Source organism: Carassius auratus, chromosome 19 (genome assembly GCF_003368295.1).
Source record: "Carassius auratus strain Wakin chromosome 19, ASM336829v1, whole genome shotgun sequence".
In the NCBI taxonomy this organism is placed as follows: domain Eukaryota; kingdom Metazoa; phylum Chordata; class Actinopteri; order Cypriniformes; family Cyprinidae; genus Carassius; species Carassius auratus.
In genome coordinates this window covers 13787751-13815216 of record NC_039261.1, presented here as the reverse complement: position 1 = coordinate 13815216, position 27466 = coordinate 13787751, and the positions used below count along the sequence as shown (strand labels likewise).

General features: G+C 37.0%; 1 protein-coding gene across 1 annotated transcript in view; it reads left to right on the top strand.

Annotated features, from left to right (window-relative positions):
- Positions 1–10409: 10409 nt before the first annotated feature.
- The window catches only part of LOC113119498 (partitioning defective 6 homolog gamma), a 42577-nt gene continuing 25520 nt past the window's right edge, over positions 10410–27466 (top strand). The window contains exons 1-2 of the mRNA XM_026289027.1: positions 10410–10722; positions 25704–25926. Of these exons, the coding sequence (XP_026144812.1) occupies positions 10648–10722; positions 25704–25926 (298 nt within the window). The 5' untranslated portion in view covers positions 10410–10647. The remainder of the gene's footprint in view (positions 10723–25703; positions 25927–27466) is intronic.

Below are 27466 nucleotides of genomic sequence, written 5' to 3'. Positions count from 1 at the left end.
GGCACTTATTTAAGGCCCTGAGCTTCTGGAGATTGATGTTGTTTTCTTGCAATCAGGCCGGCGGTGTGGGACACGCTCCAGCCTGCTCAGACAAACACACACACACACACACAGAGACTGCTTAGATAAACACTGCTCAGTGCAATATGACTCAGGCCTACACACACACACAGACTGTGAGAAAATTAAGGAATGCTGGCACACTATGACTTAATGTATCATTATGTAATATTTATACCACTTCAAAATCATGTAATTTTTAAATCCTAAAAGGGTTACGTTGTGTTCATTTTAACGACTGTGCTGAGTCAAGCACTAAATTCAGCACTGGACTTGAGGAACCTGAAGAGATGTGCGAGAGGAAAGGAACATGACATTTGAAACTTTATTCAACACCATCACAACACTGTGCTCACAGCTGGTACAGGTTTTTTCAAATGTTACACACATTTTCCAAACTTTGCCCCATTTTTCCCAAACTTTACACATAATTCTGAGAATTGCACGCACAAAATGCTAAATGAAGAAGCACTGCATTCAAAATATCACAAACACATGTCAAAAGCAAACCTTTGCAAACACCTTTGCCATTATATTAATTCCTGTTAGATTTGTGTGTGTTGTGTTGTGTTTTGCAAAAAGTGCTTTATGAAATTGAAAACTAAGTCAAAGGCTGAGAATTAGTGTGTGTCCTTTGAGAGTCAGGTTTCAGAAATTATGTTAACGTAAAAAGTAAAGTTTTTGTGTGTAAAGTAGCATTTTGTTTGCATAATTCATTTATTTTTAAACTTCAGGCAAAACACATTAACTATAATCCCAAACCAAAGACAAAAATAACTTTCATTTAGAATAATTGTATCATTGTTATTGCATGACTATTTATTAGAATATATTATTAGTTCATATTGTTGTGCTTTTTAATCTGCTGATTAATTTATTACTATATATCAATTAATTAACTAATTTGTGTGTGTGTGTACAGTGTGTGTATACAGTGTATAAAATAAAAAATACAATTAATTAGTCAATTAAAAATAAAATAATTAAACACTTTATCTCAGATAGTTTCAAGGAAAATCAAGGAAACATTTCTATTTTACATTTAGATTAACTTTATGAACTAAAATAACTTAAATAAAAAACTATATAGACATATTATGAAAAAAAATGAAATTACTAAAAATGCAACTGAAATTAACATGAAAATGAAAATAAAGTAATTTAAAATATTATTTTGTACATGTATTGTGTGTGTGTGTGTGTGTGTTAATGTGTTGCTTTGGATGCAAGCGTCTGTCAAAGATATTAACGCAGATGATGCCTTAGGCTGCTGTTCAAAGATGCAGAAATACGCATATGTTTCTCATTTAAGTCCACATAATAGCACTGTCATCGCTATTATGAAATCAAATTTACTGAACGTAATTGAGCCAAGAAACGTTAAATGCTACCAGTGACTAAGACTTTTGTAGTTGGCGAGACCTCAGTGTACTCTTCTTTATACACATCGATCAATAGCTCCCAGACACAGCAGAGCAGACAATAACTCTAGCCCAAACAGACTCCATCCATGCAGCTCCCCTTCACCGGAGGGCCGGTCACTTCCTGTCCTTCGATCGACTTTCACCAGGTGAGTAATAACGGCCCGAGTCTCTGCTGCTCTACCTGTCTGACAGCAGGTCTGCCCCAAAGAGAGCTCCCTCCCTCACATCTTTATTAGTCCTATAAATCTACCGCTGGAATCTTTAGGGGACTGATTACTGGAGATACTGGTGTGTGTGTGTGTGTGTGTGTGAGAGAGTCAGAGAGCAGCACCCCCCCCCCCCCCCCAAAAAAAACTGTCTGACTTAGATTGTTTGGGAATTTGATCAGACGTTTAAGTAATTTTAAAAGTTAAAAAAGTATGACTACATTTTATTAATATTTATGTAAATTAAAATGTATATTTTTATATTTCTATTTTAACTTCTTGATGTTATTTTCTTTTTTTTATTTGTTATGGAGCCTACGTAAAAATTTATAAAGGCTGACAAATTAATACTGGAATAATATATATATATTTATTTTAATACATTTACATTAAATAATTAGTTTTTAATAATAAATTCAGAATACTTTTTTTAATACTTAAAAAAATTCTACTGCTTTACAGTTATTAAATATATATATATATATATATATATATATATATATATATATATATATATATATATATATATATATATATATATAATAAAATAATTTAAATTAAACAACTGATTTTAAAACGTTCAGTATTTTGAAAATAATTTGTCATCATATTTTTTATATCCATTTGAACTTGTCAATATAATGAAACTATTCAATAATTCATTATAGCTGAAAATGTTCTACTGGTTTACAGTCATTTAAATATTTTTCTTGTTTTTATTTAAATACATTTAAATCATTGGTTTCAAAAATGTTGAATACTTTTACTTTCTTTTTATCTCAGTTTATATACATATACATTAAATTAAAAATATATATATAAAAATATAGTTGAATACTTCATCTGCTTTTACGATCGTATTTTTACGTTTTAATATTAATTTATCAAGTAGCCAACATTATAAATAAATTATTAAGTAATTAATATCGGCTGACCGATTTTTTTTACTGGTTTACAGAAATACAATAAAATCACAGTTCTTGTTATATTTGAACACTTCTTTTTTTCTTTTTTTTTATATACAGCAGAAACAGAAGGGAAGTAGAATTGAGATATGACACAGGTCAGACTCGAAACTGTCTCCCCAGGCTGAGTTCATCTGAGAAGATGAAAACAACAGGTCGACTCTCTGACATTAGGGTTGAGGGTTTCCTGTGACTGCAGTCTGAAACTGCTTCCTTGTAAAATCACACTGTTAGTAACATTCAAGAAACATTACTCGATCATCCTAACACTTCCAGGCTTAGTGTGGCCGCCTGTTTGTATGGTTCACCCCTTGAGAAGCTTGCCGCCTCTCATCTGTCATATTGACCCAGACGGGCTGCTAGTACAGCACACACTTCCTGCGAGAGCACGAGGGCGTCTGGAGACAGACGAGGTGGTCCTGATGATAATGAAAGCGAGCCGCACTAAACAGAAGATAATCTAGAAGAGCCAGACGGAGCTCCTCAGAGAGAAGAGAATGGGAGAGAAAGTCGGAGAGCCAGAGAACGAGTGAAAAAAGGAAAAGAGAGGTATGAAATCTCTCCAGTCTGTTTATAATTTACAGGAGGGCAAATAGAGAGCCAATTAACCCTGCTTCCTAACCATGTCACAGGCCTCTACGCTGAGAAAAGATAACCTCGTTTGAGTTTCAGAGCTGAGTAAAACTGACAGGGAAGAGTCACTGTGAACCGAGGTGTATCTGATTTCGGGTTGAGAACACATCCGGTTCGTGTGGTCGTTGCAGAAGAGAACATGTAAATTAGTGAGGTTTCATGGTTCATGTCACTGACTGACTCAAAGTATCAATGGGCTTTATCTCTGAACACAGATGGTGGTTACTGCAAGACGTGCACCAGATACGCCGAGCTGTTGTGGACACGCTAGAAATGCAGCTGAGAAACAGAGTCACTAACTCAGATAGAAACTCATACTTCAATGATCTGGAATAATCACAAATACTTCTGAAAATCACCAACATTTTGGTTATCTGATCCTCTTTCACCTAATATATTTATATATAATATATATTTGACATTGGTCTATATATATATATATATATATATATATATATATATATATATATATATATATATATATATATATATATATATATATATATTCATTAAACTCATTTTTTCAAATCTTGATGTGATATAATGTTTAATCCAGTGCTGTTGATAACAAAAAAATTAATATATTTTCTTAGTTTTTGAATGTTTATATCAATATAATACAAAACTATCCTATTTAAATCAATGAGAAAAACGAGATAGGTCAAAAGTAATCTAAAATCAAGTCTGATTATATATCTAAAATGTGTATTTTAATGGATTGTGTTTCTAAATACAATCTGCATTGTTAGATTGCTTTTTTCTTTATAGCTTATATGTGATGCACACGCTCATTAGCATCTCTCTTTGCTCCTATCATGACTTAAAGGGATAGTTCACCCAAAAATAAACATCCTGTCTTCATTTACTAACCCTGAAGTTGTTTAAAACCTGTGTGAATTTCAACAAATTGTACAACACAAAAGAAGATATTTTTGTTTTGATATTTAAGTTGATAAGCAAAGAGTTGCTGGTAGCCATTGCCTTCCCATAGAACATCAATGGCTTACCGTCAAATGTTTGGTTAACAAAATTCTTCAAAGTATCTTCTCTTGTGTTCGACAAAGAAAGAAACTCAGACATGTTTGAAACAACTTGAGAGTGATTAAATGATGTCAGAAGAATTTCCATTTTTGGTGTACTGTCTCTTTAAGAGGAAGACAAGAGCAAAGAGCAGGACACAGCGAGAGAACGAGAGCATATTTGAGATTGTATAGTGCTGTTAATGTTTAATGCTCAGTCCGGTCCAGTGGCACACAGTGTTCCACACATCCTCCAGCAACAAGCACCCACCCTCATTACCATGCCTGAAATTGCCCTTTGACCCCTGCTCCAGATGGCTTGTGTTTTCATTCTTCTGCAAGAAGTAGAGAGAGTGTTTTGACACCATCAGGCTTCAAACACAGGAACAAACCCTGAGAACCGCAAGCTGGACACAGTTTACATGTGCGTATCATTACTGTTCGTTGTTTATAGGCAGCATGTATCATGTGCAATGGGGAAAATATTCATAAAAATGACCTTGAGCCTTGGAAAGGTAATCATAAATAAAATAACATTTACATTACTGTTCAAATTACTGTCTCTTATGCTGACCACAGCTGCATGCAATGAGTCAGAAATACAGTAAAAACAGTAATAATGTTATTTTAAAATGAGATGTATTCCTGTGAGGTCAAAGTTGAATTTTCAGCACAGTCTTCAGCGTCACATGATCCTTCAGAAATTATATACTGACAAGAAACTGAGTATCTGAATATTATCAATGCAGAAATCAGTTTCATTTATTTTAAACCTAGGCCATTTTTATAGGATTCATTTCTAAACAGAAAGTCCTAAAACAGCATTCATTTGAAGGACACGTATCTTTTGTAAAATCTTAAATGTCGTTATTGTCACTACTCATGAATTCAATGCATCTTTGCTGAATAAAAGTCTTAATTTCATTCATTTATAAATGAATGAATGAATGTTTAATGTTTGTTTGTTGTTGTTTCTTCTTCCTTCCTCTTCTTCATCTACTTCTTTCCATGTTTGCAAGGATTCAGTGACACATGATCCTGCAGATTTGCTGCTCAAAAAAGATTTCTTCATACAGTATTTCTTCCTATTATCACAGTCACGGCATGTTTTATTAAGACTATGAATGTCAACAAGCAGGAATTGACTCATAACTCACTCATTGAGCGTTATAAAGCTGGCCTAGACAAACCCAACCTGAGCGTCTGCGTGTTGAGACGGAAGCAGCTCTGTCTGAGGGAGGGGGCAGCTCGCGCCTCAATCAAGGATCGGGACGGGGCCGTGAGCGCTGAAGTCAGCGGAGCATCAGCAGAAATGTGCTCCTAATCACAGCGGCCTGTGTGAGAGCAGAGCTGGGCTTTCTGAAGACGCTGAGATCATCCCTACACTCTCAAGGTTTTAATCAGGCTTTTAAAGGGGGAACAAAACTTGATTTTGGGTCTTTTTCAAGTTGTAATTTTCCCTTCCTCTCTTTAGATTGTAATCATTCTCTCCCACTAACCCCCTTTTTTTTTTTTTGCTTTTTCCTTGTGTGTTCAGGAATGTCTCTCTCTCTCTCTCTCTCTCTCTCTCTCTCTCTGTGTGTGTGTGTGTGTGTGTGTGTTTGAGGGGATGTTTACTTTAGAGAAACGGAGAAGAACTGCGTCTGCTCTCGGGATCCTTCTGACAGGAGTTTCTCACAGAGGAGCTCTTCTTCTCCTCCTCTGGATACACACCAGTTCCTTTAAAGCGGAGCACGTCACGAGCACGCATCAGCACAAACAACAAAACACAAGTCACTGTGACACTTCAGCAAATTCAAACTGAAGTCTACTGACGGGACCAGTTATTGAAATAAGATTTATTGCATGCTAAATTGTGGTCTGCGTGCTGTAATCTGGGCTGTTTTTGCCCTAGATACCACCGGCGCGTGAGGACTAACTGAATATTGTAGAGCAATCGAATGGTTTGGGAGGAAAGTGAATATTAAACCTCGCTCATGGTGCATTGTGAAGGATTGTTTTGGTCTGTATTAGCGTCAGAGGATAATGTTATTGCTCTGTGATGCTCTTTCATAGATCAGATAGTTTGACATTTAAGCTTAGTTTTAAATATTTGAAATTTCCTAGTAAAAATAGAAAAGACACAAATGAGACTATAACCATTAATTGCATTAGCACAGCTCAGATAATTTGGTATTGGGGGGCTCTGATAAGGTTTCTAATATAAGTTCTATTGATTGAAATATGACTTTTTCTTGCAAACTTCACAAATCACATAATTTGTGATGTCGGGCTCCTTCTTCTGAAACTCCAGGAGAGCCCTAGGAAATTACTGTTGTTGTTGTGTTTGTTTTTTTCATAATAAAAAAGGGACTTTACAACTCACCATTTGCTTTCCATTCATTTCACTGCTGTCTATTAGAAACAATATACAGGCCTGTTATTGGTCTAAAGATTGGAAAATTTAGTTTTTTAATGTTTTTGAAAAGGCTCTTATGTTCACCAAGGCTGCGTTTGTTTGAACAAGTAAAAACAGTAATACTGTGAAATATTCGTACAATTTAAAATCATCAGATTTGTTGCGCAGGAAACATTTCTTATAATCAATGATAAACATTTTAGTGGAAACTGTGTTACACTACCAAAAGATTGGGGTAAATAGGATTTAAAAAATATATATTAATATGTTACAAAGATAAAATGTTAATATGTTACTAATTCAAAGAAATACCGTTATTAAAAAAACAAAAATCTATCACAGACAATAAATCCACAAAAGTATTAGGCAGGAAAACCTTTTCTGAATTGCTAATAATAAAAACTATTACTTTAATTAGTATTAATATATTAAATATATAAATACATGAATATTTTTATATAATACATTCATATATAATTCATATAAAATTTTATCTTAATATTTTTGCAATTAGTTAACAACAAATTTAGCATATTCTAATGATTTCTGAAGGATCATGTGACTGAAGACTGGAGTAACAATGCTGAAAATACAGCTTTGATCACAGGAATACATTAGATTTTAAAATATATTTAAATATTTAGAAAACAGTTTTATTTAAATTGTAAAGATATTTCAAAATATGACTGTTTTTATCAAAATGCTTTCAAAAACATTAAAAAGTCTTAATGATTTCAAACTTATACATACAGACATGTATACTGTACATACTGTAGGCCATATGTACTGGCGCCTAAAGCAAACTAGCCATATGATAAGATGCCACAACACTACAGTACTTTCAGATCAGTTTTATAAAAGAACAGAGAATATTCAGAACTTGTTTCCAAGCTCAAAGAGAGTGTAATGCTGTTTTACCAGAGTAATAACTGTGTAATACTATGAAAACTATATTTATTCTTAAAAATATGTGAGAAAGCCACATCTCATAGTGCTCTTTGTCTGAGCTGTGTTATCTTATGGGATCTGTCTCCCTCTAGTGGCGCCAAAACGAACGTGAATCAATCCTGAGGATAGTATTATATTTGATTAAAATGGTGCTTAAATTTCATGTTTCATCTAGTAAATAAAAAAAATAACTACCTCAAAATGACACTTGTTCCTCAGTATATGAGATCCAGAAGCTGTAAACTCAACCCTCAGACATTATCTACTGACAGTCCAGTATTGTAACGACACATTTACATGGATTTGCAGGTACTAAAATCCATAATGGAGAGCCAGCCTTTTAAAACAAACTCCTGAACGCTGATATCCTTAATGACAGGTTTCCTGTCACTGTTTACAGAGTCCGGCAAATGCCTATTAGTGGCTGCATAGAGGCATGACCGCAGGGCCTGAAGCCCTTTAACCTTGTTTAATCACTCAATGAGAACGATCACAACACAGATGGGCTGCAGATCCCAGATCAGCCCTGCTCTCATAAGCATTACTCACTGACAAGCGTGACTGATCCTGGGACAGCCATGGCAATCTCAGCATTTCACTCTGATCTCTGGCTTGTGTCTTGGGTTACACATGAAAGTGCATGCGGGCCTTTAGTTTGGCCTGGGTTTTAACACATCCCTCTGGGGCCATGCAGAAGCAGAGCATAGGTCAGAAAATACACTACACCACCAGTATGCAGGAACAGATGCCATCTTCGCATTGGTCCTGATAAATAGAGTATATATATATAGTTTTGCATTTCTTTAGAAAATAAATGTATTAATGTGTATCTTTTTTGGAGGATCACGTGTCACTGATTAAAATATATATTAAACAAATTATTTGATCATTTTTTATATAACTTTTTTTAAATTTATAATTGTTTATCTGCCACTGTCTGTACATTGTTTTTGAACATTAACAAACAAATAAATAAATACATGCATAAATACATATCCACTTCCCTGGTTCTCAACAGCTGAGGTCATCATAGTTTGGAAATTGACTATTTTCTAAACTACAATAAATATATTTTGTTGCCCCAATAGCAAAAGAAAAAAAAAATCCACAACAGCATTTTTTTTTCTTTTACTTCCTAAATTTAAAAATAAAATAAAAATAAAAATAAAATAAAATAAATAAATAATCTGTTTCACCTTAACAAAATTCACAACACACACACACACACACACACACACACATATATATGTATGTATGTATGTATGTATGTATGTATGTATGTATGTATGTACTACAAAATAGTAGGGTGGGAAACTGAATGACATAATAATCTAAAAGAACCTTAACAGTAGATGACCATTCTTAGAAAAAGAAAAGGTTCAAAAGCTGTCACTGGGGTCATACCTTTTCAAAAGTACACCTTTGTATGACCCACCTAAGGGTGCATATAAGTACCTGAAAAGTACAGTACATAGGCTATTACTAAAGTGAATATGTGGCACATATAAGTACCTTTTGATGAGTAGCTTTTTTATAGATGTACAACTTTTAAAAGACAAAAAAAAAAACAACTTTAGCCACTTTTAAACAAGGAATTGGCAGCAGCTACACCCGGACCATGTCAAATCTGGGTTAAGACAGTCTTACTGCATTATCAGTGATTTCACTGAGTGAAAGAGAAAATGACCCGCGAAAACACAGCAGGAATGGAGTATAAATAGCAAAGCGCTAATGTGTGTAATTAGAGCGTCTGTCTGTACCTTTAGTTCAGTAAACGTCAGCTGCTCGGTTGAACGTGAGGCGGGTTTATTGTGCAGCAGTGACATCTAGCGGTCAACAAGAGAACAGTCAGGAAACACAGGAGAGGATTCAGTGAATTCCTGTCAGAGCTCCCGCATGGAGAGGGATCTGTAAGATATAGGCCAGCTGATTCCTTTGATTAAACGTGCAAATATCGGCAGTGATGAAGGCTGTAAAAGTTTATTTACGAAGTACAGTCTTCATTGCTACTTTTATAGTGATCCCACAGTCCCAAGATGTTTAAGGTAGTTGTGAAATCACGGACAAACATAAACGTGCTCTTTTATTGGCCTGTGGTATGTTTGCCTGAGAAGTTACTAAAAAACAGTCCTGAGAAGAGCAGCTGTCGCTTCCCTGCAATGCCACACATCCAAACATTAGAATGAATTTAATATTAACCAGCTTCTTTAAAAGACGAGTGCACTAATAGTCCCTTAAACGCATGTAATATTGAAATCCACTTTTATATGCGATAGCTAGTCGGGATAAATTTACAAATCCTACTATTGCTAAGGACTAGCTCATTAATATTTATAAAGTCTTGCTAAAGTTGCTTGGTAACCTTTTTGTAGCATCCCATGACGTGTTTAATTAATATTCATGAGTCAAGCCTTCGTATAGGTAATTGAAAGGACTCCCCACTTTCTGAAAACAGCTTCTGACTTTCTATTACATTTCTATGGATGGGTGGGGATGACGAGCAATTTAAGTTTTAGTTTTAAAATTTTAATTAAAAAAATAAATAATAAGAATAATAATAATGCCTTAACGTTTTTGTGTTTAACTGAACATTCACTTAAACCTCACCCCGCCTACTTCTTAGCGTTCGGTTTTCAGCCAATCAGTTAGCTCTACAGTAAAAGCGTCACGTTACGTATTTAATATTCATTAGCCAATTCTTCGCCATAGTAGCACCACTCCAATGGACTCGTTGGAGAGGGCGCGATGATGTCATTTGTGAAAATTTAGCCCACTCCCCCAGTGAGAGGCGCTGATTTGTCTTTCACATCATTTTTCTGAATAAGTTTTGTGAAGTGAGCGAGACACAGCGCGACCGCAAGTTGAGAAAAACTGTCACACAGCCTCCGAGGACTAACTTTTCCTCATTTTGAGAGATTGGACGTTCATTAACGGGACAGGCTTATAAATCGAGCCCATCATCCTGGACGGGCTGAAAAGTTTCAAGCCAGCGAAATGAACCGGAGCTTTAATAACAAATCGCAATCTTTGCGTAGCTTGATCATGAACGCGGTGGAAGTGAAAAGCAAGGTGAGTTGTGTGAAATGCATGCTTAAAAATATTTTACGAGAATAGTTTCGCTGCATAGTTACACGATGCTGTATATTTTTACATGAGAAAAGTAGGAATGGCTAACTTTGGTTAGCCCATGTCAAATCATATTATGCCATGTAAGAACTAGTCTGATCTTTGCATAGTTTACTCGATTTCGAGCATTTTAAAATGTATTTTTATTTTACTTTTGAAAATTGCGTTTGGTTTCATCAGCGGTTTTTGCTTCACTTTAGTCGTCTCCAGTAAAATGAGTTACAGCACAACCGTTTTGGCGCTGAGCTGTCACATTAATGGATAGTGTTTAGAATTTTCATGACTTTACTTTAGATCACCAAAAGAATAAAAAGATGCAAATGATCCAGCACAAGCCTCTCTCAGGACTGTGTTTTTGTAACGTTGGTCTGCTGCAGCATGTGGCTCTCAGATGGGAGATCTCTGCTCTCGGAAGATTGTGTGTTTGTAATCATCTTCACATCAGGTCAAGTCAAATACTGTCCTCATTTCCAGCTGTCCGAAAATAGTATCCAAACAACACACGGACATATTTACACATTTGACAAGAGCAAACATGAGAGCTGATTCATTGGGATGGGCTCTATTATTTGTGTCAGTTGGACAAAGTGAAACTTTTTTTTCTTGTATTACTCACCAAGTACATACACACACCACCAGTAGTTAATATGGGTACTTTATTAATCTAACAGGGAAATGGGATTAAAATATCTATCTATCTGTCTATCTATCTGTCTGTCTGTCTGTCTGTCTAGGGCTGCACGTTTAATAGGACGCGATTAATCGAACTGGAACGCGATTAATCGCGATTGTCGTGCGCATTTAGTCAGTAAAGCCAGTTCTGTGATTAGCAGTAAATCTCCATCGCCTGCTGTCAGATGGAGCAGCATTTTTCTACACAGAGCCATAGTTCTCTGACAAACTAGGCAAAATTGTGTCAGTAATCACAGACGATATAATTGTAGGATTATGAAATTTTTCGCGATAATGACCGTTGATTGTGTATCTTCTCAGTGAACTATGGCTCTGTGTAGTAAATGCTGCTCCATCTGAAAGCACGTGAAAATACCACATTTAATAACATGTTTAAACTGCAAATTCACTTCATAACATCAGTCGAGTGTTTAAATTAACTCAATTTGTAAGATGATGTGGCTTCTTAGAATATTTAAGGCACATAAAATTTCATAGGCTTTTTCACTGCTCAGAATACTATGTCGATTAGCATTTCATGATAGATATACTTTATTATGATGAAAAGTATAAGAAGAAGAACTCCGATAAACCATGTATTCTCGTAGTCGTGTGTTAATTAGTCACGTTGAATCAACGAAAGCAGTCAAATCTTCTGTTTATTCATCTATCTGTCTGTCTGTCTATCATCTGTTTATCTGTCTGTGTCATCCATCGATCCATCCATGTTTGTGTCTGACATTCTATTGTGATAGTTCTCTAGAAGAATAGCACTAGTTCCATTTATATAATGATGATGGATTTATCATCACTCAAAGTGGAGTCGTAGACCTTTCATGTACAGTAATTGTTCAGTTTGCCTGGGGAAATTCCTGACAAAGCTTCAACCAACCCTTCACAAATAGAAGTAACTCTATATCTGTCACTGCTCGTGCTAATGGTGCTGTGGACTATACGTCTGTTCCAGTCAAGCTGATGGAGACAGTATCTGTCAAAGCGCTGTCACTGAGACCCATTGGACTTGGATGATTCATTGTATGCCTCTGCTTTTCTATTTGAGTCGTCTGTCACTTCATTCATTCTATATTAAAGAGTGGCTGAAAAAACAAACAAACTCCGCTTTCTTTTTGACTAGGCTTTGGCTGGAGAAACTTTAATAATGTGATTGTGGATGTGATGGTCCTAATTGCTGGAATCCATGGGCGATGTGCCCAGATCCAGACTCCATTGTCTGTTAATTCGCCTCTATTATTCAGCTGTGCTCTAATTCATAAAAGGGGCTAAAAAGATCTGCCACTGTTGTCAATAAAATGCGCCACTGTTTGGGGTCTGTAATAGGGCTGGGCGATATATCGATATAAAAAAATATATCGATATATTTTTAGACGCGATATGGAATTAGAGCATATCGCATATATCGATATAGTTCAAATTTGCGCTGCTCCCCGCGCCACCGCCCCTCCTCTTCGATGGGGGGAGGGGGGATGGGCAGGCACAGAGTAGTGATGGGAAGTTCGGATCATTTTACCGACTCGGACTTTTGAGTCTCGTTCAGCAAAATGAACGAATCTTTTTTCGAGTCATTTCGTTCATTTCGTTCATTTTAGCAAAATGTTATTAAAATATTAAGTGCTACCTCCCCAACACATCTAGTACTTACGCAAACGTTGATCACACTACACACAATACAAAAATAAAATGCTATGAGATAAAGAAAAAAATACTCATTCTTTACCTGGGTCTTCAGTCTGTGATTAGCTCATCTCACCTCTTATCTGACAAGAAGTCTTCGGGTTTAAGTCATTCCTTAATCACGTGACAGCCCCATACGCAAAACTAACGCGGTCTTGAGCCGGAAAGAGAATTGATTAGTTCATCTCATGAGTCTTTCGGGTCGAGTTTGACTCGTTCCTTAATCACGTGACAGACCCATACGCAAAACCAACGCGGTCGTGAGCCGGAAAGAGAATTGATTAGTTCATCTCATGAGTCTTTCGGGTCGAGTTTGACTCGTTCCTTAATCACGTGACAGACCCATACGCAAAACCAACGCGGTCGTGAGCCGGAAAGAGAATTGATTAGTTCATCTCATGAGTCTTTCGGGTCGAGTTTGACTCGTTCCTTAATCACGTGACAGCCCCATTCGCGAAACCAATGCGGTCTCGAGCCGGAAAGAGAATTGATTAGTTCATCTCATGAGTCTTTCGAGTCTTTCGGGTCGAGTTTGACTCGTTCCTTAATCACGTGACAGACCCATGCGCTATTTCTGACATTTGTCACTGTGTTTTTGTTACTGTTTGTTGAGGATCTGTGGTTTGTTATTATTTTATAAATAAATAAAACCCTGTTATAAATACAATTTTGATTAATTTGTCTTCTTGACTGTCTATCTGTAAATAAACACTAGGCTATATAATAATATAATAATCCAAGCTTACAATAAAAAGTATTTATAGACTAGTTTGTTCATTTTTACTCCAATTTTGAGTTTCCTGGTATAATAATTGCTTTTCCTAGGCAGACTTGACATATTGGTGTAATATATGTATAAGAAGATTGCTCAAAAAAGGACATAATGACATACATTAAAAGCAAATAACATTTTGAATTTGAATTATTAATGTTAAAGACAAATGTTAAAGACATTAAGGTTATGATAACTTCAGCTTTAACAGTTTTAACCCAGCTCAGAGTGAGGAGTATCAGATCCTGGTGCACTGCCAGTGCAGGGGCCATGTTTTGGGAAGACTTTGACGAGAGGGTAGCAAGCTTGAGACCTTCTGCTACCTCTTCTAAGACCTCAGATGCTATGATGGCCAACCTTGCAGAGCCACTCTTACCCCGCACATCAGACCCTCTGGCCTGGTGGAGGAGATGTTCACCAGTATACACAAGCCTTTCTGAAGTCACAAAGACAAGACTTTGCATTGTGGCCACATCCGTGCCATCTGAATTTTTTTTTTCTAAAACTGGGCAGATTATCTCAGATAGAAGAACTCACAGACTCAGCCCATCCAAGGTCAGGGAGCTTGTTGTTTTTTTAATAATGTAAACATGCCTTAAAGCAAGTCCTAAAAATATAGCCACAGTGTGTTATTTATTTTAAAGCTTATTTATTTTTATTTATTTAGAAAAAGACTAGCTTGTTGTGCAATATTTTTGTTGTTGTGATTTTAAAAGGTAATTTGTTATTGTTATAAGGCTCCATAGCTTTAGTATCTCTTAATTTTCATTTATTTTTTATTCAAAAGGTTTAAAATTATTTTGGGAATAGCTTGTTGTGCAATATTTAGTTTTTCTTTTTTTTTATATTGTACTTTTAAAGTTCATTTGTTAAGGTTATTAGACCCTGTGGCTTTATTATCTTTTAATTTTAATTTCATTTTTAATTATTTACATTTTTATTATTTTAATTTATTTTGGAATAGTTGTCCTCTTTGTTACAAAGCTTTCCTGTAATAAACAATAAACAACTATTCAAAAGTATGTACAGTGTTTTTAATGTTTATAAAGTGTCATATGTTACAAAAGTATGGTTTACACAGACAATCTGATTTAATAACTGCACAACTAAACCAAAACAAACAAACAGACAGAAAAAAAGATCAACATTTTAAGCATAACCAACTCTTTATTTCCACATTCAGTGTTATGGAAAAGTACCACCATGACAGAAATTAAAAACAACAATTTGAAACCAGAAATGCATCACGTTACTGTAAGAGTAAATAATATTAATAATAAATAAGTACTACGCACCCATTTTGTAAGGAAAGTTGTAAATGAACTTATTACTCTAGCCAATGTTGTCACACAGTACAAAAGAACGAAAAACCCGAAGAACCGAAAGATGAACTATTCAATTATCTGCATTCTTTTACTGTCAGTGTCTATGGTTTTAGCGTATGGGTCTGTCACGTGATTAAGGAACGACTCGACCTGAAGACTCATGAGATGAACTAATCAATTCTCTTTCCGGCTCATATTGCATTGGGTTTAACGTATTGGGCTGTCACGTGATTGAGGAACGAGTCAAAAACCCGATAGACTCGAACTATGAACTAATCAATTCTCTTTCCGGCTCATGCTGCATTGGGTTTAATGTATTGGGCTGTCACGTGATTGAGGAACGAGTCAAAAACCCGATAGACTCGAACTATGAACTAATCAATTCTCTTTCCGGCTCATGCTGCATTGGGTTTAACGTATTGGGCTGTCACGTGATTGAGGAACGAGTCAAAAACCCGATAGACTCGAACTATGAACTAATCAATTCTCTTTCCGGCTCATGCTGCATTGGGTTTAATGTATTGGGCTGTCACGTGATTGAGGAACGAGTCAAAAACCCGATAGACTCGAACTATGAACTAATCAATTCTCTTTCCGGCTCATGCTGCATTGGGTTTAACGTATTGGGCTGTCACGTGATTGAGGAACGAGTCAAAAACCCGATAGACTCGAACTATGAACTAATCAATTCTCTTTCCGGCTCAAGACTGCATTGAATGACAGGTGAATTACTACTACTAGAACAGAACCCATAGAATAATGCGCATGCGCGACTGAACGAATCACTCCCCGAGACGACTCGTTCTTCCCGAGTCACATTAAAGATTCGTTCAAAATGAACGAATCGTTCAAGAACGACACATCACTAGCACAGAGCCACTCTTCGACAAACATGGAGGAAGCAGGTACGTCTGCGGAGCGCGCGGAGGAATTGGTTAGTAAAAGAAAAAGCAGTGGCTCAGTAATTTGGAGATGGTTCGGATTTAAAGTATCAGATGAGCAACAACATCACGTTATTTGTAGGGAGTGCAATAAACAAGTTACAGCCAGGGGTGGAAGCACTACAAATCTTTTTCACCACCTAAAACAGTGGCACAAACTGCAGTACGAAGAGTCTTTGAAACTGCGCGCTGCAGAAGCCACAGCCGCAAGCCATCGACAACCCGAAAAAGCTCCAGCCCCAACACAAAGCTCACTGCAAACTTCATTTTCCCGCAACGTGCCTTATGAAAAGAAAAGTGTCAAGTGGTGTACTATAACTAAAGCGGTGTCCTATCACATTGCTAAAGATATGGTCCCCATTGCAACTGTGGAACAAGTCGGATTCCAAAACCTACTGAAAACTATGGACCCGAGATATGAGCTTCCCGGTCGCAACTACTTTGCACGAGAAGCACTGCCACAAATGTACACTGAACTCAGACAGCGCCTTGCTGACCAGCTCGCTAACGTGACCCATTTTGCGTTGACCAGCGATATGTGGTCGAGCAGGACGTGTGAGCCTTACATGAGCGTGACAGTTCACTTCATTCAAGACTGGGAGATGAAAACAGCGTGTCTGCAAACAAGTTATTTCCCCCAGGATCACACCGGTGAGCACATAGCTGAGGCCCTGCAGGACGCAATTGCAAGTTGGAAACTCCAAGAAAAGTATCTGGTTGCTATAACAACCGACAACGGGAGCAACATCGTCAAAGCGGTTGAGCTGAACGAGTGGATGAGGATGCAGTGCTTCGGTCACAGACTGCACTTGGCTATTGGTGAGTGCAGTGTTGTAAGGAGTATTCAGATATTTTACTTTAATCAAAAACATTAAAATGTTAGTTTTTTTCTCTGGATTGAAAATAGCAAACTGCAAAGTAACTAGAAACTAATGTTGACACATGACACATGGACACATGGAGTTTTTAGTGGAGTAGAAATATGAAGTAGCATTAAAAAATAGCATACATATTAAATACTAAGAACAACGACAAGAACGGAACACGAGTAAATGTACATACAGTATAGTCATCATTTATAAATTATACAAAAATAATAATACATAAAAATCACTTACATGATTAAAATTCAGAAAAAAAATATAATATTTGATATTTATGATTAGTACTGGTGTTGATTAAAAAAATAAACTATGAAAGAGAAAATGTATCCTTTATTTAGCCAGGAAAAAATCCCATATAATAATCTCTTCTTCCAGGGAGACCTGGTAAAAAAACGGCAGCACACATAGTTTCAGAAAAATAAATAATTTAAACACAAACAATCCAACAATAAAATAAATATTAATATAATATAATATTAATGTAGAATATTTCTAAAGTTTGATTTTGGATTAGTTGTATGAATGTGTTAAAGTGAACCCTGAGTCAAATTTCTTGCATAAGCACATTTGTTTAATAGTTTTTTATGATTCTGACAGGACATGGCATGAATGACAAGCGTGTCACCCGGGCCATTTCTTTGTGCAAAAGAATTGTAAGCAGTTTTTCGTACAGCTGGAAGAAAAGGAGACATCTTGCTGAAGTCCAGATTCAGCTGGGTCTGCCAAGTCACCAACTCATAACCGAGTCTGCCACACGCTGGGGATCCAGGCAGCAGATGATAGAGAGAGTCCTGGAGCAGGAAGGAGCACTGGCCAAAGTCCTGTCTAATGACAAAAACACCAGGCACCTTGTCCCTACCTGGCAGGACTTAGAGGTCCTAGAAGCAGTCCAAAAGGTCTTGAAACCTCTCCAGGACTTTACTGATGCTTTATCAGGTGAGGAGTACGTCACTCTATCATATGTGAAACCTGTGCTGCACCTTTTTAACGAAAGTCTCCTGGCATGTGAAGAGGGTGATAGCGAGCTTTGTAAATCGATCAAGACCAGCATTGTTGAGTACCTCAACAGCAAATATTCTGACCCAGCCACTGCTGACCTTTTGGAGATGGCTTCATTTGTGGATCCTCGGTTCAGGGCCACCTACATCCCAAGTGAAAAAGTGGAAGCATTGAAGCACAGAGCTGTCTTGGAGGTGGAGACGCTACTGGCTGATCAGAGCAGCTGTCAACCGCCTTGCCTATGTGTGCCCACTGTGCCTGAGCCTGCAGATGGAGAAGCAGCAGTAGCACCAAAAGCTAAAAGACTGGCAAGCTTCTTCAAGAAGCGCACAGCCACCACCACTGCACCAACCAAGAGGGGGGCTATTGAAAATGAACTGTCAAGTTACTTGCAGTCCGCAAGTGTGGAGAGTGACACTGATCCTCTCAAGTGGTGGAAGGATCATGAAGTTTTCTTTCCATCTCTGAGCCACCTGGCAAAAAAGTATCTCTTGGTACCAGCTACCAGTTCACCCTCCGAAAGGGTTTTCAGCTGTAGTGGCAATATCGTGACCTGCCACAGAGCATCTCTGAAGCCGGATGCTGTTGACAGGCTGGTGTTTCTCGCACAAAATCTTTAAACGAAGGAGGATACGCTTGTCTATCTTCTAATGTCTACCTCAAGACAGAATTACTGTTTATCAAAGTAAAAAAAGAGGGGGAAAATGTTTATTTAGTTGATAATCTGTTTCTTGTGGAACTGGTTGAGACTGTTCAGATAAGAAATTGAGTTAACAAAAAGGAAAAGGTAATCTCAAGCTGATGTTTTTTTTTTTTTTTTCTTAAACTGAGCACTTTATTTTGTTCTTTCTTTATATGTAAATGCTGCCCTTAAGTTACTAGGGTTTGTCATATTCTTTTGTAATATTCATTATTTGCATCTGTGGATTTGTTAGAAAGGAGAATAAAATCTGTTATTGGATTTTAATAAGCCATTAATAGTTGTAAAACTAAACATTTTTGATATTTGTACTTTTCTCATATAAATATATTTATTTCGGAAAAAGATTGGCCTATTTTATTTTAAAATGTTTTAAGATTTTTTTTTTTTATTCAAATGTGCACCTTATGGAGCTTTGATTTCAAAAAAGGTACTCCTGTCCTATTGTTATACAGTATTTTGTTGTACAGTTTTTTTTACATTTTATTGTTATTTGAACAGCTGAGCATTTAATTATGAACCAGGTGAAGAAACCCGTTTACTATTTATTCATTTGATTTTGCAACTGTTCACTGAAATGGCCGGTTTCAATAAAACTACTTGTGACGTCATATTTGGCTTTGACTTTGACTGAACATTTGCTCTCACTTTGCGGAAAAAATATCGGGATATATATCGTATATCGATATTCAGCCTAAATATATCGGGATATGATTTTTTGTCCATATCGCCCAGCCCTAGTCTGTAAAGACAATAGTGCCCCATTACATTCCTCCTTTTTTGGAAGAGCCAACTACCTCCATATGAATGTTGAAGTGGTGCGAATCAACCCACTTTCCCACTGAAACCTGGAAGAACTAATAATCACCCCCGAAACAAAAGCATCAATGGAAGGATGTGTGAAACCACAACCTGCGAGGCAAGAATGCTGATGAAGCTGGTATCTAAGATCTTTCTACTATGATGTTTGGAACATTGTGTATCAACCACGGCTGTGTCAACATCGCAAAGGATGCATTACTCACCAGTCATGCGATAATCATCGTTGTGATGTCATGGATCTCTCAGTATCACACGTAGTGCTCTTTATGATGTCATCACCCAGTTCCTTACATCTCAATCAGGAAAGACTTGTTTGGAGAGGAACTCTGCTGGTGATAAGAGTGCGTACGGGGGTTTCTATTCCTTCGTAAGGAGCTGGTTTTGTCTCCCAGTGCTTTATATCTAAAGAAACCCCACTGATGTGTCTAAGGCTTTGTACACATTCCAGAAACACTCCCCCGACTGCTCTTTCACTGCTGTTTTCCACTGATCTAGCTGGATCTCAGTTGGAAATGTACTTTTTGGAACGCAATACTGACATTTGATAAGATTGGGTTTTGGGTACTGTTTAATGTCACAGGAGTATTTAACACAAAGAGCTGTTTATAGCACTGTGTTTCGACTTGCCTGAACCTGTCGGGGTTTGAGGACTGATAGGGATTTTTTGCTGTTCTCGTATTACTCATGATTTGATGTTAGAACTTGGGCAGGTTGGGCTCTGTTTAGGCTTGTATTCTCGATGATTTGAGGTCATGTTATTGTTTTTGGTCTTGAGTTTGCACATGGATGACAACGGAGTTGTTAAGCATGGATTCAGATTTGCACTGTGTCCTACACAATAGGATCACAGAGCGTTTGTCTGTAGACACCAGATGTGATAAGACCAAAAGATTTGTCAAAACCTACCACAAATCCCCACCAATCAGACGAAACTTGCACTTGAAACAAAATACAGAACGGTTTAATCAAATAACCAAATATTTAACCATTTCAACACTAACAAATATACCCACTCATTGACTGATACACTATTTGTAATGGGAAGACACTCGTCACTGTTCGTCTGGAGATGATGAATGGGTTAAATCCTCACACTTGTTGGTGGGGTGGATGTTTGCATATGTGTCTACCATTGAGTGCATTTTCACAAGTAGTCAACTTGATCACACACCTGCCACCACAGAGGCCCTCCGAGTGTATCTCTGCTGCTTCACATATATATATATTTCATGTGCTAATGACAGGTTGCCATTGGCTAATGTGGCACTCTCATCCTAGAGGCATAATTACACAGAGCAGCATAGTCCACGAGTGAATGCTGGGATGCTGCAGCCCAAACCGTTGTTGTGAAAGACAAAGCGAGGCCTGTGTTTTTCAAGCTGGATGAGACGACCCACGCATTGAGTCAAGACTCACATCTGCATGGTAGTCACATGATCTGAGACATAACCTCAGCTTGACCCTGTTAGTGATGGTGATATGCCTCCAACGGACAATTGCCTCGTCCTGAATTTGAGGGCAGAGTGTGTCTCAAGGAATTTGTTTTGGTTGGACAGAAGAAATACTTCATATGCTTCTAGATTAAAGCAACCCTGATCCCATTTTTATGTCTATTAGAAGTACATTCCAAATAATTGGCATAGATAAACGCTTCTAAAGCAGTGCAGAGGACACACTTACGTGTCCTGCGGAAACGGACCTTGGTGTGTGTTCTGAGAGAGGAGATCTATAGGGTCTAGAGCTGAAACAACGAATCGATTTAATCGATTAAAATCGATTATTAAAATAGTTGTCAACTAATTTAGTAATCGATTCGTCGCTAAATAAATTTTATTTGCCATAAGCGGCTCATTTCGTGCATATTTCAAATCTGCGGTGACCAAAGTGTGGCAGTAATGAGCCACCGGAGGTTTTACTCAGCCAGTACAGCAGGTGAAGTAGCGAATAGCCAATAGCTGGCCTCGTTTTATGTCACGTGCTTCCCGAACAGCGTCTCTGCAGCATTCAGCGGGAAGTGGGGGTACTATACTTTGAGCCTTCAAAATGAAGAGTAACCTGTAAACTCTGCACTACTGAACTGTTTAAGGGGCCGTTCACATATCGTGTCTTTTGCGTGCTCAAGTTCGTTATTTCCTATGTAGGCGCGCAGTATGGACTCTCATAATGGAAGCGACGCGGTCGCGACACGCACGCGGTGCGATGCGCCCGTTTTTCCAGGCGCGTCCACACCGCATCCATATATCCTTTGCTGGAATTTCCGGGTCTTCATGGAGAGGGCACGTCATGGAGAGAGCACGTCATGGTTGCTTAGCAAAGGCAGACGCCTCAGGGGCGCTTCTGCCCGAGCGCTTTGGAAAGAAGGAGAAAGCGGCGCGACTAGCGTTTTCCACGCGTTTTTAGGTGCGATATGTGAACGGCCCCTAAGAATTTTATTTGTGCAGATTCTCCAGTACAAGGTTGTTTGCAAATGTTTAGTCGTAAAAGCTGATAACATTGCTTTTTAACAGTTAACATTTAAAGCTTTACAAACATGTTATGTGATCAGTTTGTCGTTTACCAGTTCATAATTCAGACTTGCAGCCTAATTATGACTGAATGAGAGAGGTAAATGTTTGAGTATATTTAAAATGCACTTCTTTTCTAAGTATTCACTGCTCTTTTTCACACAGAAGGTTTTTTGTGTGTGTCCCAATTTTTTTTTTCCTGGACAACCTTCTGATGGATTTTACTTTAAATTGTGAGTTCCATTCAGGTTTCATGCCATTGGCACTTTTTTTTCGAAGGATTGTTTACAATTTCACAGCATAAGCTATAAAGCTTTTTCCCAGTAAATAATAAAATACAATGCACTGCAATTTTATTCTGTTTTATCCTTATACTTCGTGAAAATATGTTCTCAAAGATTCCTTAAGCTTTGTTTGGGATGTTAAACTACTTTAGGAGCTCTAAGGACTGCCATGGTGAAAACAATATTTGAAATCTCCTTGTGAATTTTGCTAGAGTATGGGTCAGTGTTTTGATTGCAGAAGAGTTCGACAAAGGATTACTAACATAATAAAACAACTCCAGGTATATTTTTGATGAGGATATGACAATGCAAAATGGTTAAAATCTCTTAAAAATCTATGCTGAATGATAAAGACCCTTTATTAATAATTTACTTGGGGAAAAAATGGAAAAAACTAAAATATAAGTACATAAACCGATTAATCGATTAATCGTAAAAATAATCGACAGATTAATCGATTATCAAAATAATCGTTAGTTGCAGCCCTAATAGGGTCCTATGATTCCTGCGATGTGGAAAATGTGGACCGAATTGCTGAATCCAGTCATAAAAATGGAATTTACTGTATAATGAGGAATGTCACAGATTTTGCTAAATTTTGGATGAATAGATCAAAAGTAGGTCAGTACACTTAGATCAAAACGCGATATGGACTAGCGTCTGTGAATATTAAGCCGCAAAATTATATTTAAAATATGAATCCTGCATGTTTTTGTGTGTCTCTGTATGGATGGATGGAACAGACGTTTCGTTTACATACTGAACTGTTAATACAAAGCTTTTAAATTATAAAAGTTTCATGAACTGTCGCTCACATTTTTGAACGTAGACTTTATAGTGCACGATCCAAACTTAAATTTTAATAATTCATGAATGAAAACATTTTGTAACATTATATTGATGTACCATTTACATGGTAATGCGATGTATGATTTTACAATGGGTTTTAAAGGATGAATTTTGAGATTTAAAGTTTTCAGTTGATATATAATTTCTGATGATTTCTAAAATGTGATAGAGAAAAATGCAACGAAGAAGTCTTTTTTTAAACAAAGGTCAGAACTCCTGTTATGATATAGATTTTTGAGGGTGCACTCTTGTCATAAATTAATCTATTACTTTTTCTACATCATTTTTTTATAAAAACATTGGTAAAATATATATTTGGGAGTCTTGGACCTTTCCACGATATATAGTTTGTCATGATTAGATTAGATTTAATTGTAATATAGTGAAGTAAATGTAGGCGTCCCATATACGGGACGGGGTGACAGTTAGTTACACACGGTTTTTGGTTTGTAACATTTAATTGAACCCAAACTTTAAAGAGAAAAATAAATGAATTTGGAAAAAAAAAATAAAGCTGATTTCATAAGTCCCTAGATTTGTTGGATTTGTCCATCTGCTGCAGTGACGGGGTGACATCCGTTCCTGTGTGTTGTTTGGAGGTTTTATGCTTACTCATCACCCTGCATTGTGTGTCTCTCTATTGTGTCTCAGGTCCCTGTTTGCCTCCATTTCCTCGTTACAAACAGCAGAGCTGCCAAGACAGCCCAATAGACTGTTAGAGGCCTGCTGAAAACACCCTTTATCTCTCAGTGTCAGTGTTTTGTGATTCCTGACACGTCTGAAGGCTAAGTAGATTAATCGGAGACTAGTAAGTAAAAATAAGAGAAATAAGTCTGCAGTTATGATTAGGAGGCGAGATGTATTATGTCTACCTCGAGTTGCAAGTTGAAACTGGATAGGATGAGGATGGTGTGGTTTAACCTTGAGATTTATAGCTTTGGTTCCCATGGTCATGGGAGAAGTTTTCCAAGACTGAAAAAGTCATGGAAATTTCTGTAGTGAACATCCAATTTTTCTAGTAATGCTTTGGTCAAAAGTTCTTTTTTGTCATCTAAATGTTGTGGTGCAGTGGTTTGCATGAATTTCAAATCGTTTATGCGTTATTTCGTATTTGTCTTCCTTTCCTATCAAAATGCTTGCCACGGATGGGAAAATGCAGAAAGTTGAGCCTGATCCAATTTTTTTTGATGGACGGAAGTTTTTGAGGCAGTGTGTAAACGGGATTGACACAGAATGAGGTCATATTTATTTTTTTACGTGCAAATATTTCGGACGAAAATTGTGTGCATGATCTTTATCCCAGAAACCCTGTAAGCAAAACAGCTTTCTGTTTCTGAAAGGCGTTTCAATTATTTAAACAGCCATTCGGATTTGTGTTTGCTATTGTGTTCATCACTGTGCCAAATATTTAGACTTAAGGCTATTTATTTTCAGACTTTTTTTTTACATTTTAATCTGGACTGCAACATGCCCTAGATATTGTTTTTAAGTGTTTTGAGTCTTTATTGTTTGGACAAATTTTACATTAGTTAACACAAACTGGTTAACATAAATTCTTCTAAACATTCATTAGGGAATTCCAATATTTAATAAAACATTGTTAAATTCAAAAGATGCAAATGTTTATCAATACCGTGCTAAAAGCATTATCAATTAATCGCAACATGAAAGTTTGATACCGGCATATCCCTATTCGCGAATGTGATTCATACATAAACGTGTTTTGTAGAAATTAAGCACGAAGGTTCACCCCTAAACCTAACTGTCAGTTGGGCGTAAGATGATTGTTTGACAATGTATAAATAAGATTGCACAAATTCGTACAAATTATCCACCAGTTCGCCAAAACGTAAAATAGTTACGAATTGCTAGAGTGTGTTGGGTTGAAGCATAAAGACTTTTTATTCTCATGTTCTTAATCATGTTAATGTTAATGATAATTTCTCTTGTTCATGTAATTTATGTGCTTTGTCCATTCTTACAAATTTGTAAAAAATCAGTTTAGATTTATTTTTGTTTCATTTTAAGATTTTTACTAATAATTTTAAATTCTCAAACTTAAAAAAAAAAATACGAAAATTGAGGAAAAATAAATTTTGTAACTAACTGAAATTATTTTAAGTTTTTCCATCTAAAACTTGTTTATTTCCACTTTATATCAGATAACAAATTTTTTTCTCATGTTCTTATGCAGGCTACAGATTCACACTTCAGTGGATTTAATTTGATAAAGGTTGCACTTTTTGTTGTATTAAATATTCATTAACTGCATATCTGCCAAATTCCAAAGGTGTACGATTGGAAAGGGAAATAAAGGAAAATAGTTAGGAATATATCAGCTTTGGTGATATATTGGTCACCGCTAATCCTCATCTAGTAACAAATGACTAGAAAAGATCATTCAGAAGTTTCAGAGCTTTATTAATATCAGTGTAGCATTGTTTTGTAGCAGCATGCTGACTTCTGCATTTCTTTTGCAGTATGGAGCAGAGTTCCGGAGATTTTCAGTGGATCGATTAAAACCTGGCAAATTTGAGGAATTCTACAAACTCATCATGACCATCCACCGGATTGCAAACATGGAGGTGATGATTGGATATGCTGACGTTCACGGAGACCTCCTCCCCATCAATAATGATGAGAACTTCAGCAAGGCCGTGTCGACTGCACACCCCCTGCTTCGAATCTTTATCCAGAGACAAGGTACAAGCTCCCTCTCACTTCCCACCCACATCCCTTTATTCTCTGTCCCAGTTTTTTCTCTCTCTGTTTGTTTTTTCGAGGTGAGTGTTCCTGCTTCGCATTGTCTGGTGACTCGTCTTGGATTGCCAGAAGATTGAGTCGAGTAATCAGTCTCAGGGATACCTTGCATAGGAAAATGGGTTTCAAATTCTCCTGACCCCAACAGAGAATAGGTCAGTTAGGGGTTAAAACCAGCAGAATGTAGAGTATGAATTTAGCACATACTTGCAGAGCGAAGCAGGGAGATTCAGCCCAACATTTCTGTGGTCAGGCGAAAATACAGGGTAAACAGGATCAAGTTGAAGCACACTGTACCAAACGTGGCCCGTGTGCAGCTATTATGTTGTCAGTGTTTCCCTTGCGTGGGCCACAGTACACACAGACACTGCGGTCTGAAGATAGCTTTCTACAGGAAAGGCTGCTGGTTTTGATGGTAGGGAAGAGAGTGACAGTTCTTTCCTGTGGAGAGACTCAGACTCTTCCTGTAAATCCCAATGGACCCTTAAAGACAAATCAGCATCCTGTTGAATGTGTGTTGGATACTTTTGCCTTTCAGTATCTAGGAATGTGTGTTCAGTTGCAGAAACCACTCTCTTAAATGATTGGTATTAGTGATAGGCTGATATATGTAGTCTTAATTTTGAGATTGGCTTTGGATATTTGCATCTCCTTGAATTAGTTTTAGTTTTGCCACTGTGCCATTGAAAAAATATTGTAGATATTTCATGTTTTCCGTTTGTAAAGTCAACATTAATTGGCCCCCCATAATTTGACCAAATTCTGAGTTAAATCATATATTCAACAGAATAAAATGTTTTTTGTTTCTTAATTGACCCTTGGAGTTTGATTGACAGATTGACAGCCATTTTGTCTGTCAAACAAACCAGTCAGGAGATTTTGAGGCCTGTAAGATTTTCTTTATTGAGAAATGAATGGCTATATTCAGCGAGGAGGGTACATTAAATTGATTAAAAGTTATATTTAAGACATAAACATTAATTAGGGGCCGAGCACTAAATGTTCGTAGTGTCTCTTGCATACTTGAATTTTCTTCTTCTTCTTCTTCTATTTAGCTAGGGTTGCAACAAGGTGGGAAATTTCCAGGTATACATTTCAGAAATTTTGGAAACATTTCAGGATATTGTGGAATATTCCAGGAATTTTTTTTGAAAGTTTCCAGAAATTTACCGAAAATGTTCCACCCCTTTGCAACCCTAGTGGTAGCCCATAGAACCACATGTGGGGAAGTTATGAAATTTGACAGTCTCAACATTAAATACAGGAAATCTGGAGTCTCTAACTCAAACCCTCTAGCACCACCAACAGCTCAAATCTGTGCTAATGTTTATGCTAATAACATTGCAGAAGGATAGAATCATTCTGTTTTGCCCTGATTCCTTGGCTCATGCTGAATCAGAAATGCTGAAATATATACTTTTTTTTGGGGGGGGGATGGGCTTTACTGTTCATTTGAGTGTTCAGATCAGTCTGTTCTCAGAGG